This window comes from Cetorhinus maximus, chromosome 10, assembly GCF_964194155.1.
Source record: "Cetorhinus maximus chromosome 10, sCetMax3.hap1.1, whole genome shotgun sequence".
Taxonomy (NCBI): Eukaryota; Metazoa; Chordata; class Chondrichthyes; order Lamniformes; family Cetorhinidae; genus Cetorhinus; species Cetorhinus maximus.
Window position 1 is genome coordinate 23,602,940 of NC_135888.1, and position 18,235 is coordinate 23,621,174.

The following is an 18,235-nucleotide window of genomic DNA, read 5'->3' on the forward strand; positions in this document are numbered from 1 at the left end:
CCCAGGTGTGAACTGAGTTAGTTGATCACAGCTTATGGTGTGGGGTGTGTAGGGATGCTGCAATCAGACTTAAGAACATAAGAATTAGGACCAGGAGTAGGCCATATGCCCTTGAGCCGCCTTCACCATTCAGTGAGATCATGGCTGAACTTCTAAATCAACTCCATTTCCCATCCCCAAATTCTTTGATTCTTTTAGCCTCCAAAGATCTATTTTTTTTTTATTTATTCACGGGATGTGGTCAGCGTTTATTGCCCATCCCTAATTGCCCTTGAGAAGGTGGTGGTGAGCTGCCTTCTTGAACCGCTGCAGTCCATGTGTTGTAGGTACACTCACAGTGCTGCTCGGGAGTTCCAGGATTTTGAACCAGCGACAGAGAAGGAACGACGATATATTTCCAAATCAGGATGGAGAGTAGATTGGAGGGGAACTTCCAGGTGGTGGTGTTCACATGTGTATGCTGCCCTTGACCTAGATAGTGATGGTAGTGGTTGTGGATTTGGAAGGCGCTGTCAAAGGAGCCTTGCTGAGTTCCTGCAGTGCATCTTGTAGATGATACACACTGCTGCTACTGTGCGCCAGTGGTGGAGGGAGTGAATGTTTGAGGATGAGGTGTCAATTAAGTGGACTGCTTTGTCCTGGATGGTGTCAAGCTTCTTGAGTGTTGTTGGAGCTGCACTCATCCAGGCAAGTGGGGAGTGTTCCATCACACTCCTGACTTGAGCCTTGTAGATGGTGGACAGGCTTTGGGGAGTCAGGAGGTGAGTTACTCGCTGCAGGATTCCTAGCCTCGGACCTGCTTTTGTAGCCACAGTATTTATATACTAGTCCAGTTCAGTTTCTGGTCCATGGTAACCCCCAGGATATTGATAGTGGGGGATTCAGCGATGATAATGACTGAAGGATCCACAGCCCTCTGGGGTAAAGAGCCTCTTGATGCCCCTGGGTTAGGGAAGAAAAATTGGTAATAGTTCCCATTTCTGACTGTTATCACTGACTCCCACTGGCGGTGCTCAGACATGGAGGACAGGTTCGGGTTTAAAAACAATTTTCCAGCCTTCCCTTCCCTGGAAGTGGGTTTTCTGCGGAGATACAAACTCAGGAAGTGGAGCTGCGCCTGCTCCAGGGAGTGACGTCACCGCCGCCTGCTGATTGTCTCATGGATGGACCCAATAGGAGTGGAGCTTGTGGGCCGCACCAATTGACCAATAGGAGCGGAGCTTGCTGGCCGCACTCGGCAACCAATAGGAGCGGCTGTTGGTGTGGGGCCTGGCGGTAAACATGGCGGAGCTGGAGCAGCCGAGGGAGAAGCGCTGGAAGGGGCCGCAGGTGAGTCCGGCCGGGTCGGATAGGATAGAGAGAGGACCCCCCCCCCCGCAACGCTCTTCTTCAAAATAGACCGTGGGATCGGTTTAACGTCTCAGCCAAAAAAACGACACCTCCGACAATGCGGCCTTCCCTCAGTACTGCATTGGTGTGGGGCTTAACCCAGAACCTCTGAGTCGCATGGCTCTGGGTTAAGCCCCACTCCAATGCAATACTGAAGGAAGGCTGCATTGTCGGAGGTGTCATTTTTTTGGCTGAGACGTTAAACCGAGGCCCCATCAGCCAGCAGGTAAATGTAAAAGATCCCATGGTCACTTCTTTGGAGAAGAGCACGGGAGTTCTCCCCGGTGTCCTGACCAATATTTGTTCCTCAATCAACATCACTGTAAAACACAGTGAGATGTCTGTGAAAAATGCTACATCGATGCAAATCAATTTATCCCAAACGCGTTACAGTATGTGAAGTACTTTTGAAATGCAGTTACTGCTGTAATATAGGGAAGGTGAAATGAATGACTCAAAGTCAAGTTTTTAACAGGATCCCTGGCTATGCAGGTTTGCTGCTGCTCTCAAATCTTGGTATTTTGATTTAGGATGTATCCCACCAGTGAGACAGCAACCCTTTCCAAACTTCAAAACAATCAAATGAGTGAGGAATACGAGCACAAATGTCTTGAGTTGCTTGGGCTTTGAAAACCAGAGATTGGGGATTACATGTCACCATAGGGTTGTCAGTTCCGTTAGGTGGTGCATTGCTGAAATGAACCTGATGCTCCCAAGTAGCAGAGTGGAGTTAATTGTATAGCTCTTTCAAAGACTGGCACTGACACAATGGCCTGTATGGCCTCCTGTGCAGTAAAGATCTAATATTCTAAGCCCTGCGAGTTATTGAGTAGGCACAACACCAGTAATAGTTTGTGTTAACTAAAATACTTGTATTTCAGCAAAATAATTCATGTTGTAGGTATAACTCATATCTCTGGGTGAGATGGTTGCTCTTTGAAGTCGTTTCCCTCCACCTGGGACTTGAGCCCACAATCAAGTCTCAGTGCAGTACTGAGGCAGTGTGCAGTCAGGGGTGCTGTCATTTGGATAAGTTGTTAATAAGGTCCTGCCACCCTTTGAGGAGGACATAAAAGATCCCGCAGCCACTATTCCAAGAAAAGCAGGGAGTTCTGATGTCCATCAACCAACATTACCTGAAAAAAAAAGTTTTATCTGGTTGTTTATCACCTTGCGGTTTGTGGGAGCATGCTGTCCACAAGTTGTCAGCTGCATTTCCCTACGTTATTACATTGACTATACTTCAACAGTATATCTTCAAGTTGTAAAAAGTACTTTGTAAGTACAGTTTGTTGTTTCTTTCCCAGGACTTTAAACCTTTTATAATTTTCCAACACTTCCTCTTTTCTCCCTCCCCCAAAGTTCATTCTTGATCACCCTGGAAAAGATTTTTTGATGTGTGTGCATATCATGAATGTGATGGATATGAATTCCCCCTCTACCTGGACCCCACCCACCCCGCTCCCCAGCTTCTTGCTCTCTCTAGATCTTTTCATTGAACTGCTGGCATGACTTCAGCTGTCTCAATTTCTCTGCTTCCCTCAGTCGCTCTAACCTGTCTCCCTCTGAACTTGCAGCACTCTGTTCTCTTGGGGCCCAACCCTAACATTGTCATCAATCATACTGACAAGGGGGTGTTGTCTGGCGAACTAACCACTACCTTACAGAGAGCAAACACCAACTCTCCAACACATCATCTCATTTCCCCCTGGACCATGACCCCACTACCAAATGTTAAACTTTCATCTTCAGGATTCTCACTGACCACCTCTTCCCTGCAATTATTGCAGGGTTTTGATTATACCATCTTGTTTTTCTCTTTCTTTGCTTTCTGGCAGCTGCTGTTTATCATTCTGTCATTCTACCTCTAGATATGTCTTTTGTTTCTTTACCTCTTCCATTACTACTTCCTTTGGCCTTGCACCACCAGCCTTTTTTTTTCATTTGTTCATGGGATGTCAGCGTCATTGGCTGGGACAGCATTTATTGCCCATCCCTAATTACCCTTGAGAATTGAGTGCTCCCTAAGCCATTTCAGAGGGCATTTAAGAGTCAACCACATTGCTGTGACTCTGAAGTCACATGTAGGCTAGACCAGGTAAGGACAGCAGATTTCCTTCCCTAAAGGACATTTGTAATTTAATATCCCCCGTTTTCCACCCTACAACAGGCCTTCCCTTTTGATCTTCTTTCCAACACCGCACCCCACCCTATCACCACCACCACACATTTGCTTACAGTCCATTGCATTCCTAACTTCTCCCAGTTCTGATGAAAGGTCATCGACCTCAAATGTTAACTCTGTCTCTCTCGTCACAGATACTACCTGACTTGCTGAGTATTGCCAGCGTTTTCTTTTTTTAATCATGGTGAATATGTATATTGTTTATCTTAAACACATTAACGACATAGTGAATGGAAGAATATGCTGCCCTGAGCAATGCCCCCCACACCTATAAAGTTAAACTGATGGGTCACTAATACTACAGCAAATTAAAATTCTAAGAAAAGGGCTGAGAGCCATTTTGGTCCTGATGCTGCCACCTTCCATTACGGTCAATAACCCTTAGTTAAGGCTTAACCTTGTATTATTTACACATTCAAATAGTCTTCATAGTTTTTTAAAAACCATACTTGTAGAAAAACCACAATTTTTCACGCAACCTAGTGCTCTGTCTTGTCTTCTGCAAATCACCTTTTACTTTTGAGTACCCTTAACTCTCGAAATACTCAGAGCTTTTATTTCATGTAGTATGTGTAACAAATAGTGAGAATTATTGATTTACTTTTTGGAGTAAGCTAAAAATCTTGCAGCTTAAAAGTGTAAGTGTATCTTTCAATGATGCAGTATGTGTATCAGATAAATTGCATTCTCGAACGTCTGTGTGAACTCGTGTTCAATACGCATAGAACATATTTGTATGATTTACTGACTTGATCCTCTTTTAAGGATGAAATGACCAGATCTGACAGGAGGAAAGCAAAAGAAGCCAGTGAGTGTTTAATTTTTGTCATATTTTATATTTCTACTGGCCCTTTCTTCATTCTAGTTTTAACTGATCTTCCTCTCTTGCATTTTGTTTTGCTTATCGCCCTGCATCCTCCTGTAGCTGAGAGAATGGGATGGGTCCTACCATTGGTTTCTTTCCCTACAGTATCTGAATGCAATGCTCCATGTGTAATACTTCCCTGATCTCGTGTAAGAGGCATTGAGAAGAGACAAGTCAATCCCCCAGCGTTGAAGGGAAAAAAGGCATGAGGGAATGACCTCCCAGGCTGCTCTTACATGCCTCCTCCTGGTGCTAGGGTGGCAATGACAAATAACCTGTCAGCAGCTACCTCTTTAGTTAGCTAAGTACAGGGTACAGCACCGATTGACCATCAACGAGAGAACTCTGGAGGAACAGGCGGCAAACTTGCTAGAGTGCAAGTTTTGTAAGAAGCCATTAAAGGCACAGTGTCATCAGAGGTGATACAAAAGCAAAATACTGCGATGAAATAAATATAGAAAATGCTAGAAATACTCAGCAGGTCAGGCAGCATCTGTATTACCAGCATTTTCTGATTTTATGTCATCAGAATTGACCTGTGGTAGATTGCTGGACTGCTTGTGGGAGAAACATGTAATTTCTCTGCGAATTGAAGTGTGTTAAAGTAGGATTTAAATGCAATATAGAAAACTAAACAGACAAGCTCCAGTCTCGTGAGTTATTTGATGGGTTGGACAGTGCAGCCTGTGGTGTAGAAAGATCTGTTAATTGTACATTTTCTTCTTGTCTCCAGGGAAACAGGAGATAAAACGACTGAAAGAACTTAAATTCTTGAAGAAACTTGAGGAACAAAAAGCAAAGGAAGAGGAAGCACAGAAAGATCTAGAGGAAACAAAAGAGAGAGGTAGTTTTAAAACATTGTAAACATCAGGATAAAATCTCTAAAATATCACAAACCTGACCTGTGTTTGCATTATTCTTTCCTCCCTGGATTGGATTTCCTGTGTGTCACACCATGTCCAAGCTGAGTGGGTGGGCAGGGCACCAGCTTCTATTCACTCTGTATGCAGCTACAAAGAGGTGTCCCTGCTTAGGATCAACTTCCTCTTTGTAGCGAAATCTGAGCATCAGCCAGTGTCTCATTTTGCAGTGCTCTCTGCTGCTGCATTAGATTTATTTGCATAAATAGTGGTATGATTAAAGGCCACAAAAATTAGTTTGGAAAGACACTGTGTTCATTTTTAACCTTGTCACTCAAAAGGACCATCATGATGACACTTGATATTTTGTAAGAAGGCTGGGTACATGTTCTATATCTTAACAGTTAGATTTTGTTTTCAGTTTAAGGGCAGAAAACCTTGAGTAACCTGCAGATGAGGCATTAAACCAAGACCTTGGTTCTGTGTCCTGTTGATTCAGGTGGATGCTAAAGATTCTTGGCAACATTCAGAGAAGAGTTCCCCTGGTGTCCTGGTCAATATTTTTTCCTCAACACCACCAAAATACAGTGTAGCTTTCTCCATTGCTGCTTGTGAGGTCTTACTTTGTGCTGTTGCATATTCCTACACTACACAAGTATGCTTTAGAAGTAATTATTTGTATGCAAAACACTTTGGGATTTTTGAGAAGTCATAAGGTTCTATGTGAATGGAAGTTTCAATTCATGGTTAGCCTAGTAGTTAGGGTAACAATGAAGTTGGTGATTTGCAGCAGCTTTGATCTATTTCCCAGGCAGTGTGTGGTACAGGCAGAGCCTCAGTAAGATCTTTATCTTATTTATGTAGGACAGCAGAACTGGATTAAGATCACTGAAATAACAAAATGGGAAACTTTACACAAGTTCAGAAGTTAGTTAAAACATTTATCTGAGGGAATGCTGATTGAAGTTTTTATATTTAAAACAAACACTGGTAACTTGAGGTTTGTTCTTTAGGCAGTGCCACAGGGGATCAAGCCCGCACTCCAACACTCTGACACGAATTGTTAAATGGCCCCATAGGCTACTCTACCTTTGATATGTACTGATCATATCATTTATATTTTCTAGGTCGCCTGTACACTGTTAGTGTGGCATTACCAGGGTCAGTACTGGATAATGCCCAATCTCCAGAGCTCAGGACATACTTGGCTGGACAGATAGCACGTGCCTGCACTGTGTTCTGTGTGGATGAAATTGTGGTCTTTGATGAACAGGGAGAAGATGCAAAGTAAGATCACTCATTAGCATTATTTACAAACAAATCTGGCATTTATTTCTATTAAATACTTAATACTAAGGAGGTGTAGTGATAATGTTGCTGGACTAGCAATCCAGAGGCCCAGGCTAATGGCCTGGGGACACTGGTTCAAATCCCACCATGGCAGCTGTTGGAATTTAAATTCAATTAGTAAATCTGGAATATGAAGCTAATCTCAGCAATGGCGACCATGAAACTACCATCATTTGCTGTAAAAACCTATTTGGTTCACTAATGCCCTTCAGGGAGGGAAATCTGCCAACCTTACCCGGTCTGGCCGAAATGTGACTCCAGACCCACAGCACTGAGGTTGACTCCTTAACCGTCCTCTGAAATGATTAAAAACCACGCAATTCAATTGCAATTTGGAATGGGCAACAAATCCTGGCCTTGCCAGCGACGTCCACATCCCATGAAAGAATAAAGAAAAAAAGTTTCTTGGAGCATTGAATGTTCTAAAATTAATTCCAGTTTAACCTGCACTACCTTGGAGCCCTGGCCAATAAGCAAGTTCCACTTCTGTTTCTTGTGTACTTAGGAGAATGGCAGTGGTAGCCCTGGTTGCTCCAACCCTCCTAGTGTATGCATTACAAAGGGACAGGAGGGGGCCATTCAGCCCCTCAAGCTTGTCCTGCCATTCGGTTAAATCTGTGCCTCATCTCTGCTTACCCATCCTTGCTCTATTTCTCCCCGATGCCTCTTACCCAACAAAAAAACTATTGATCTCAGTATTGAAAGCTCCAGTTGTCCAAGCATCCAAAGGAGAGAATTTCAGATTTCTAGATTTTTATGAAAGACTGCTTCCTGATTTCCCTCCTATGTGGCCTAGGTTAATTTTAGCCCTTGTTTTGGGCTCCCACATCAGGGAGCTTAGTTTTTCTGTATCTACTCTTATCGAATCCTTTTAACATTTTAAACTACTCGATCAGATCACCCTTCAATCATCTAAACTTGACAAGGACTCCTGGAAGATTGCCAGCACGTGTGGGGGGTGCACCCACGCACGAATTTGAAAGACACGTGTTAGTGGAATCTGGGTCAGAGCTTGTGTATAATGTGGGGAAAGTTTTGTATAGAAGGAATGAAGTGGGATGGAGAGGGGATGTTACTGGGTGTATCAGAAATCAATCGCACCTTAAGTGTTCCCCGAGCCTTAAGATATTTTCTGTGGGCTGAGATCCAAAGTAGATTCAAGAACAGAGGAATTTTTTACACCCCTACCAGTGGGAGCCAGCCATTGTTAATAGCAATAATAACTTGCATTTATATAGTCCCTTTACTGAGTGATAGTCACTTAGATGGAGCATAGGATATGGAAACCCAGGGTTTATTTAGAGTGCTGAATTGTAACTTGTCTCGTGTCTCTGTGACTACAGGAGCGTAGAAGGTGAATTCCAAGGAATTGGGAAGAAAGGACAAGCCAGTGTGCAGCTTGCGCGGATCCTGCAGTACCTCGAATGTCCACAGTAAGTCACTTTGGAGCAGAAATGAACCATTAGTTCTTTTAAAAACTGGGCACCACAGCAATTGAAAAGTGCATTTATGTAACACTTTGAGCATCTCAAAATATCCCCGGGACTCTTCACAGAAGTGGAATCAGACAGAAATTGACACTGAAGAGGAGGAATGATGAGGAGAGACCAAAAACTTGGTCAAGATTTTAAGAAACGTCTTAAAAAATGTAGGGAGACAGAAGCGTTTAGGGAGGGATTTCCAGAACTTAGGTCCTAGACAGCTGCTAGGAGTTGGTTGGAAAGTGTCCAAAGCTCATTTAAGTAAAAGATCATTATAGGCAGCGATGGAAACTTTCACCTCTAAGAAATAATTGATTAGCCAAATTCTATTCGTTATATTTTGTGGTATTAGGGCCTGTTTTCTCAGTGGCTCTCCCCTGCCACCGTGCCTTGCTCACTGGTAGAACCCAACAATTTTCTGCCCATTCAATGGGTTTCTTAACATGGGCCTCCATTAATTGAGACTCCGTACTAGGAGTGCACATTTGGAGAATCCACCTTATCATCTACCAGCGCTGCTCCTTGCCTTGTGTTGCCGCTACTTTGCTTTGCTTGTAAAATGCACAAAAGCACTGATTTGATTTGGGGGAAAAAAAGCCTGAGGACTGGTTTCTAATGCAGATGATAATTGTCAACATCTCTGTGATTAAGATTCACAACTGTGGAGTGATATATTCTTTGTGTGTAACCAGGTACTTGAGGAAATCCTTCTTTCCAAAACATCAGGATCTGCAGTTTGCAGGTAAGCAGGTCTGGAAAGCCACACACTGTGCACAAAAAAAAAAGAGATTTATCCATTTCAAAACATTATGGTTCTTGCTAATGTTTAAAGTGATTAGCAAAAAAAAGTGACATACAGCAACATGGAATGCAGGGCAGTGGAAGCAGATCCATTGGTAACTTACAAAAGGGAATTGGATATATACTTGAAGGAAAAAGATTTGCAGGGCTATGGGAAGCAGCAGGGGAGTGGGACTAATAACCTCTTCTCTGCTCTATAATTCTAATTCTACAAAGCTGCTCATTATGGTACTTAAGACGGAACAGGATTCCTATCACTGGTTGACACCTGTGTTTTTTGTTCCTCCACCGACATTATCTAATAGCAGAGTTGAGTGCCACAGCTGTGTATCTTCACTTGATTGCAAGGATCATTATTAGATTAGTAGCAGTGGCCAGACTGTGCAGCTGGACCAAGAGGTACAGACCAGTCCTGCTTCTCATCAAGTATCTCTCCTTGAACTTGAATGCCTTGCTTTGCTTAAAGTGAGTGGAGCCAGTTAAAATGTATCAGGCAGAATGGAGCTTGGGCCCCAACTGCAGGAATGTAAAGTGGAAGCCCAATTTACCCTGCTGCTGCTATGTTCAAACTTAAGTTATCAGCTTTGGCTTGCTGATAGCACTCTTCCCTCTGAGTCAAAAGATGTGGGTTCAAGTCCAGTGCCAGAGTTTGAGCATATAATCCAGGAAACTCTGTTCAGTGTGGGTCTGAGGGAGTGTGAACTGTCACAGGCACTGCCTTTTGGATGAGATGTCCTCTCAGGTGGAAGTATAAGGTTCCATGGCACTATTCCAGGAGGAAGGGAATTCTCCTTGTCCTGACCCAGATTTGTCAACTCAATGTCACTGAAACCAGTTTAACTGATCATTCATCTCTTGGCTGTGTAAAAATTGGCTACCACATTGCCTACATAACAACAGAAGCACTTTGGGACATGCTCTGAATTCAAAGAATGCTTTATAAATTATTAATATGTCCAACAAGGCATTTTACCCTGAGAGTGGCTAAAATGTAAAACTTACTACCACAGGGAATAGTTGAGGCGATTAGAATAGATGTATTCTAAGGGGAGCTAGATAAGAACATCAAGGAAAAAGGAATAGAAGGATATGTTGATGAGGTGAGAAGAGGCCTGTGTGGAGCATAAACCTGTTGGGCTGAATGGACTGTGTCTGTACTTTAAATTCTGCGTTATGTTCTAGGCCTCCTGAATCCACTCGACAGCCCGCACCACATGCGCATAGATGAAGAATCTGAATACCGCGAGGGAGTGGTTGTCGAACGGCCATGTAAGCCCAACAAAGGATCGTTTGTAAACTGTGGAATGAGAAAGGTTTGTGCACAACAATCCAAGCCCACTACAAATGCTGACTTGGATCTTGAATCATTGAGAAGCATTCAGTCAAAGCTCTGTAGCTTGCCTTTCAGTACTTGTGGATAGCATACATTGATAATGCTGTTAGGATGTGATTGGCAGGAGGGTTGAATATGTTCCTGATCCAAATGTAAACCAATCACACTGATGAAAGCTATTCTAGAATGAAGCACACAAAGTCAATTAGCTTGTTGTGTTCTTTGAAAGAGTTATCCAATTAATCCACTCCCCTGCAAATTTTTTCCTTTACAAACTTTATTTGAGTGGGATTTCTCCACTTCCATTTTTCTACTTACTTTTGTTTTGTTAATTTAAATTAGGAAATACAGATTGACAGAAAACTTCAAGCTGGTTTGCGGGTTACAGTTCAACTACATAAGAGTGAAAACTCAGGTAAAAAAAATGATCAGCACATAGTTTCTGTTTACAGTTGTTATAACATGAAAATAGATTCTAAAATGATAGTGGGAAAAATCTGATTTTGTGGAGATTGGTCTGGGTAGGATCTGTAGTGGCAGAAGGGACAGTAACTTTGTAAATCGCTCCAGGTGATTCCTAGACCACTAAAATGTAGTCAGGTGCTACAGTCTATCCATTTTCCTATCTGCCTCAGAAACCTGAACAGTAAGTAAAGATCTGTGGAAGGAAATGGAAGCATCTGAAATGTGGATGCTGAGACGAATGCTTAAAATTCCATATATAGATATAAGACAAATGAAGAGGCGCTTGAAATAGGGAGAGCAAAAAATCTCTAAAGAGTGACATCCAGAAAAGAAAATGTCAATATTTCAGCCATTCGATCAGAGCTTAAAAAGTTACAGAGATCTCTTCTAGAGGACAGTGTAGAGGGCAGCAGTAAGGGGCGTTGGCCTAGGTGTAGTTGGGTGACGGACAACACAGGGCGGTTGCAGACGAGCTACAGCGGATGTGTGAGGATGGCGCAAGACAGACGAGCGTGACATTACATGACAGCAGACCTCCTGGTAGGAGTAGCTACAAGCAGCAGCGACAAAAAATTTTAAAAATAAAATAAAAGCAAAATACTGCAGATGCTGGAAATCTAGAGCAAAAACAAAAATACCTGGAAAAATTCAGCAGGTCTGACAGCATCTGCAGAGAGGGATACAGTTAACATTTCGAGTCCATATGACCCTTCAGCAGAACTAAGACATATAGAAATGAGATGAAATATAAGCTGGTAGAGGGGAGTGGGACAGGTAGAGCTCGATAGGGGGCCAGTGATAGGTGGAGGCCAAGAAGAGACTGCCAAAGATGTCATAGACAAAAGGACAAAGGGATGTTGACGGTGGTGATATTATCTAAAGGATGTGCTAATGGGGACATTAAAATTAAAAAGACTAGTGGAATGTAATCTTTTATAATGAGAAGGCCAGAATATAATGGGGAGGAAGTTTAACTATGCAAACAGGACTGCAAAGGCTCGATTGTGAGGAGAGGCTATGTGAAATAGGCTTGTTTTCTCTGGAATATTGAAGGTTGAAGGGTGATTTGTTGGAGGTTTTGGGATTTTGAAAGGGATTGATGGTGGATAGAAACCTTTTCTGCTGGTGCAAGAGCACAGGACAAGGGGACATAACCTTAAAATCAGAGCCAGGCCATTCGGGAGAGAAGTACAGAGGTAGAAGCGTAGAATGCTCCCCCACAAAAAGCAGTAGACGTTAGCCCAATTAATAATTTTAAATCCAATTTGATAAATTTTTTGCGGGATCAGGATTTGTAAAGGATATGAAACCAAGACAAATGGATGGGGTTAAGATGCAGATCACCCATGATCTTGTTAAGTGGCAGAACAGTCTTGAGGGGCTGAATGGCCTACTGCTGTTTCTTCGTTAAATTCCTTTCCCAATGATGTGTTTTAGATTTTGTACAAGATGAGACCATTCATTTCAATGGTTTCAATTATTGATTTCCTCTAGAAATTGTTCAGTATTGATTTTCTGGGACGCCCTTTCGCCTGAATTAAATTAGGTTCTACTCCAATAATATAAAGCAGGGTCCTTTGCCCGAGATCCACTATCCTCGTTGCAGAGTAGTACCATTAACGCTGCCCGTGATCCTAATGCAAATTCTTGTACTTTCAGAGAGCAGAGTTTTGAAGGGTACAGTTGTTGCGCCTCACGCTCCTCGGACAGAGTCTGGACTGTACTGGGGTTACACAGTGCGACTTGCTTCGTGCCTCAGTGAGTTCAAGCCTTCCTCTTCATATAGTAACAGTACTTAGATTCAAAGATTAAGGTAAAGTTTAAAAGTCGGGGGTGGGGGAGACCTGTTTTCAAAGATAAACCTTACTGTGATTGTTTCGTAGGTGCTGTCTTTACAGAGTGCTCATTCAAAGATGGCTATGATCTCTCAATTGGCACATCTGAGCGAGGGTCAAACGTTGACAATGTTACACTTCCCTCATTCAAGTAAGGCTCATTTTCTGTGTTCCTTTCCTGGGGAGTAATTGCTCTATAACCTCATTTACTTCTTGAGGTTCACAAACATTCAGTAAGAGATATAGACTCTTAAATGTGTTTCCAGATCGCTAGCCATGCCCATACTGATTACCAGTTACTGAAGAAAGCGTTTTTGTAACCATATTTTTGTTATAGTTAATTTAAACTCAGAACAGAACACAAGTTTTCTCCATTCCTTTAGCCTTGCTTTTCCGTTCTCTATCCCCACCATCTCAATAAACAGTGATAGAGTTCTTCCTCTACATCACTTTCTCCAAGATGCATTGTCATATTTCAAATGTGAAATAACCAGCATATTCAGCCATTCAAAATTTTAAAAGCAACGCAATGAGTGTTGACATCACACTCCAGACACCACTCATTGTTTGGAGAAAAACCAGTGACTGATACCTAAAACTGACTTAACCCTTTCCAATCTGCAAGAGTTCCTGACCTGATGATAAACTCTCATTTGTCTCAGCCTCTGTATTGGACTTGGGATAACTTTCTCTTTTTAAGGCTGCAATCATTTCCAATCTGCAGATAAACATCCACAGCAACAAAAAGGAAGCTACTAACCAACCTAAAATTTTACAGTAATGACAAGGTAGTCTTAAAAGTACAAGCCATCTTATGGCCAACCACCCTCCAGCGACAGGTACCACTTTGTGCGCTGTTGGTATAATGCTCTTATCCTTGTAAAAAGCTACATCTTAACTGTGAGCAATGCCGCAGGAGGTCTGTTCATCGTTTATAGAACTGAATAACCTCCAGATACCAGGAAGGCTTCTGTTCTTTTTCTGGAACTCTTCAGAGTTTTCTGTTAAACTCCTCACATAGTAACATTGCAATATCTTATAGGAGGGAGACCTCCATCTGCCCATCTAACCCATCCAGCCTGAGAATGCCTGTGAACTTTGACAGAAATGCTCTTTTCCAACCAACAATGCCTTAAGTTTAAGATTCTCACCTTTGTGTCCAAATCCCTCCATGGTCCCTCCCCCTCCCTATCTCTGCAACCGCCTCCAGTTCAACAGCCCTCTGAGATCACTGCACTGCTTCAATTCTGGCCTCTTGTACATCCCTAATTCCCAACACCCCAGTTCAGTTGTCTTGGCCCCACACATTAGAACTCCCTCCCCAATCTGCTCTCTTTTTTATGATGCTCCTTAAAACCTAAATATTCCACCAAGCTTTTGGTCATCTTCCTAATATCTCCTTATGTGGCCCAGTGTAAAATCTCTGTTAGGGATAACTTTCCTGTGCAGCGCCTTGGGATGTTTTGCAATGTTAAAGGTGCCGTCTGTATGCAACTTGCTGTTAAATAACACCATTCTAGAATTCCTGTTTCCTGCTCTTCCCGTCTTGTACATCCTTACAAGCAGCGCTGAAGCCAATTCAAAGCCAACACCGTAAAATGCTGGCTAATGTTTTCTGTTAAATTGCAATGACTGCTAAAGTAGCGGATGGGGTTTTTGAAGGGTTTCACACTTTTGCCATAAGTGTTTTAATAACGCTGGACCATCGCTGCCTTCCACACTCATTCACTCTACGTATGTTGTGAAGACAAATGCCGTAACCTTTTTCTCCCTGCTTTAGGCATTTGTTGGTGGTATTTGGTGGTCTTCAGGGTCTCGAGGCCAGTGTGGACGCTGACCAAAACCTAAGTCTTACGGACCCTAGCATCCTCTTTCACCAATATCTGAACACCTGTCCTGGTCAAGGCAGCCGTACCATCCGCACTGAGGTATGTAACATAGGGAATGTTTTGTCCCAAAATTGATCGATTAGTACATGAATCAGTGTATGGGGTGTGTAAAGTTTCAGAATTGCAGGCCCACACCATGTACTCAGTATCTAAAGAAACAACTTTTCCCAATATCTCTCCCCATTTCACCTTCCTTCCAGCCTTGTGTACCCATGTAATATTCATATAGGCAAGTGGACCATTACCATGAACTGCTTCACAGTATCTATCATCATGATAGACACATTTCACAGTGTCACAGAATCTTTACAAAGCAGAAGGAGGCCATTCGGCCCATTGAGTCTGCACTCCGCCTGTAAGACCATAAGTCATAGGAGCAGAAATTAGGCCATTTGGCCCATCGAGTCTGCTCCGCCATTCAATCATGGCTGATAAGTTTCACAACCCCATTCTCCCGCCTTCTCCCCGTAACCTTTGATCCCCATACCAATCAAGAACCCATCTATCTCGGTTTTAAATACACTCAATGATCTGGCCTCCACAGCCTTCTATGGCAATTAATTCCATAGATTCACCACTCTCTGGCTAAAGAAGTTTCTCCTCATCTCTGTTCTAAAAGGTCTTCCCTTTACTCTGAGGCTGTGCCCTCGGTTCCTAGTCTCTCCTACAAATGGAAACATCTTCCCCACGTCCACTCTGTCCAGGCCTTTCGGTGTTCTGTAAGTTTCAATCAGATCCCCCCTCATCCTTCTAAACTCCATCGAGTATAGACCCAGAGTCCTCAAATGTTCCTCATATGTTAAGTCCCACTCCCTTGCCTTATACCTGTAACCTTGCACATTTTCTCTTTTCAGGTAACAATCCAATTTCTTTTTGAATACCTCAATCGAACCTGCCTCCACCACCCTTTCAGGAAGTTTGTTCCAGACTCCAACCACCCTCTGGATAAAAAAATTTTCCTGTCATTGCATTTACTTCTTTTGCCAATTATTTTGAATCTGAGCCCTCTAGTTCTTAATATTCCCTTGAGTGGGAACAGTTTCTCACAATTTACCTTATCCATTCCCCTCAGGTCTTGAATGCCTCTATCAAGTCTCCTCTCCGCTGCCTTTTTTCCAAGAAAACAGTCTCAACCTCTCCAATCTATCCTCATAGCTACAGTTCTCTATCCCTGGAATCATTCTTGTGAATCTCCTCTGTACCCTCTCCAATGCCTTCACATCCTTCCTCAAGTATGGCGCCTGGAACTGGACGCAGTACTCCAGATGAGGCCTAACTAGTGTCTTATACATTTGCATTGGGGAGCGAGTTAAGGCTTTAATATATTTGTTGCAGTTTGCTTTTGTATTTTGCTGTGACTTAAAGTGCTTTAGAGATGCTTGGAATCACTGATATAATTCAAAACCAACACACACATCTCAATCAGCACAGTGCTATAATAATTCCTGTAGTCCTGTTGAGTTCTGTCTTTTCACAAAATCACACAGTGCAGAAGAGGCCCTTCAGCCCATCGAGTCTGCACCGACACGTGAGAAACACCTGACCTATCTACCTAATCCCATTTACCAGCACTTTGCCCATAGACTTGAATGTTATGATGTGCCAAGTGCTCATCCAGGTACTTTTTAAAGGATGTGAGACAACCTGCCTCCACCACTCTCCCAGGCAGTGCATTCCAGACCGTCACCACCCTCTGGGTAAAGAAGTTTTTCCTCACAACCCCCTAAACCTCCTGCCCCTCGTCTTGAACTTGTGTCCCCTCGTGACTGACCCTTCAACTAAGGGGAACAGCTGCTCCCTATCCACCCTGTCCATGCCCCTCATAATCTTGTACACAAGATGTGTATGTGTCTTTCTATGGAGTTGAAGAGGAGAACAATTAAACAAAAGACAGCACTGTGTACCTGCAAATACAGTTTGGCTGTTGTCTGCAGAAATTGGTGTTTAGGTTTCTCAGGCTGATGTCTCATTGGCTAGTTCACTGTGGTGTGGGTACTACAGCCAGAATCCATCAGATCTCCTCCTTGCATCCTCTTGGGCTGCAACTGAAGAACAGCGAAATGCAGAGCTCAAATACAAACTCTGATATTTCCCTCGAGTCCGCCGGTTACTCGGGCAGTTTGGTGCATCCATAAGTAAATTCCACCGCTGAGATGAAATGTGTGAAGTTATGGTTTTTAATCCATCATTACTTTAAAACATGCAAAATATTCTTTTATTGTTTTCTGGGAATATCTCCTTCAGATAACGGAAACTTTTGAATATTGATGATTTTAATTTCTTCCATAATTTTTCAATTGGAAAAATCTCCCACTGTCCACAGCTAGGCAACTGATCTACTCCCAAGACTTGGCCACTGCTGCCCTTAAATTGGGAGTCAGGATAACTCTCACTCCAACTTTTCCTATAGGAAAGGACCTGTTGTCCCCTCCACTCAGACCAGCGCCTCTCCTTGATCAAAGGAGACAGTGGCATGGTGGTAATGTCACCGCACCAGTAATCCAGAAACCCAGACTAATGCTTTGGGGACATGGGCTCAAATCCCACAGCAGCAGCCGGTGGAATTTAAATTCTATATTTTAAAATTTGAAATTATCATCAGTTGTTGTAAAAACCTATCTGGTTCACTAATGTCCTTTAGGGAAGATAATCTGGCCTACATGTGACTCCTGACCCACAGTAATGTGATTGACTCTTAAACTGCCCTCTGAAATGGCCTAGCAAGCTACTCAGTTCAGGGCAGTTAGGAATTGGCAACTAATATTGGCCTTACTAGTGATGCCCACATCCCACAAAAGAATACATCTTTAAAAGATCATTATTTTGGGGGTTGAAAATTTTACACTGGTTGGTGTTTTTGTCCTCTTCTAGGAAGCAATTCTCATTACCCTATCCACATTACGACCAAAGATTGACACAGCAGTCAGAGGACCAGCTTCAAGCTGAAAAGTGTAAATGTTTTGCGGAGTGCCACCTCTGAAACCTGCTCACGATGTGGAGGACCAACACACACCAGCCATTACTCATGACACTGGAGCCAAATCTCTAGATTGCAGAGATCCAATCCTGGTTTGTGATGCTGTAGAAGAATGTTTGTGTTGAGATTCTGCAGTGTGTTTCCTAGTTTTAGGGAAGATTTGTAACACATGCTTTCCAACGGTAAAGCTGTACCAAAGATTTAATCATGACTTGATTCATCCTCAAGCAGTCTACTAATTAGTTAGAACAGGACCTGGATCAATGATATTGCTGGCAGTCTGACACAAATTTCATTTCCTTGGTTTTCGATCAGTCCTGGAATGAATGGAGTAATACATCAAACATGTTTGATGTTTGCAGTCTCTGTGGATGTTTGGCCAGGATCGTTCTTCACTGTTTTTCTTGGGATCACCACAGTGTCTGCAGTGCCAAATTCTTGTAGACTGCCCAAGAACAGTGTAATATTGAGGAATCATTCCATTTACATGTCGAGTAAAGTTTCATTTTTAAAATGTTTGTGTTTCGTTAATTGTTTTCAGCTGCAAATGTTTTCTATTTTTGAGAACTTGTCACAGGTCAGATGGAAGCTATTGCTTGTTCTGTAGAAAACCATAATTCTGTACTTGATACAGGTCAGAATTTCTGGGCTAGGGTCACGACTTTCTGAATTTGATCTTTTCAGAGGGACTGATCCACTTCTCCAAATCCCAATCTTGTGTGCTTCAGACATCTGACCTGGCTGTTTTCCTGGGAACCTTCTTCAACCCAAAGCATTTTAGCGCAGCTTGTCATCTCTGTTCAAG

At 42.8% G+C, this 18,235-nt stretch overlaps 1 protein-coding gene across 1 annotated transcript; it reads left to right on the forward strand.

Moving 5' to 3' along the window:
- The first annotated feature begins 1,227 nt into the window (after positions 1-1,227).
- Positions 1,228-17,948, forward strand: spout1 (SPOUT domain containing methyltransferase 1). The gene is made up of 12 exons (XM_078550178.1): positions 1,228-1,329; positions 4,340-4,382; positions 5,173-5,283; positions 6,427-6,586; positions 7,993-8,082; positions 8,823-8,872; positions 10,114-10,244; positions 10,607-10,679; positions 12,389-12,487; positions 12,613-12,715; positions 14,345-14,492; positions 17,325-17,948. Exons 1-12 carry the CDS (start codon positions 1,282-1,284, stop codon positions 17,397-17,399), a joined length of 1,131 nt encoding a protein of 376 aa, XP_078406304.1. The 5' UTR covers positions 1,228-1,281; the 3' UTR covers positions 17,400-17,948.
- The last annotated feature ends 287 nt before the right edge of the window (positions 17,949-18,235 follow it).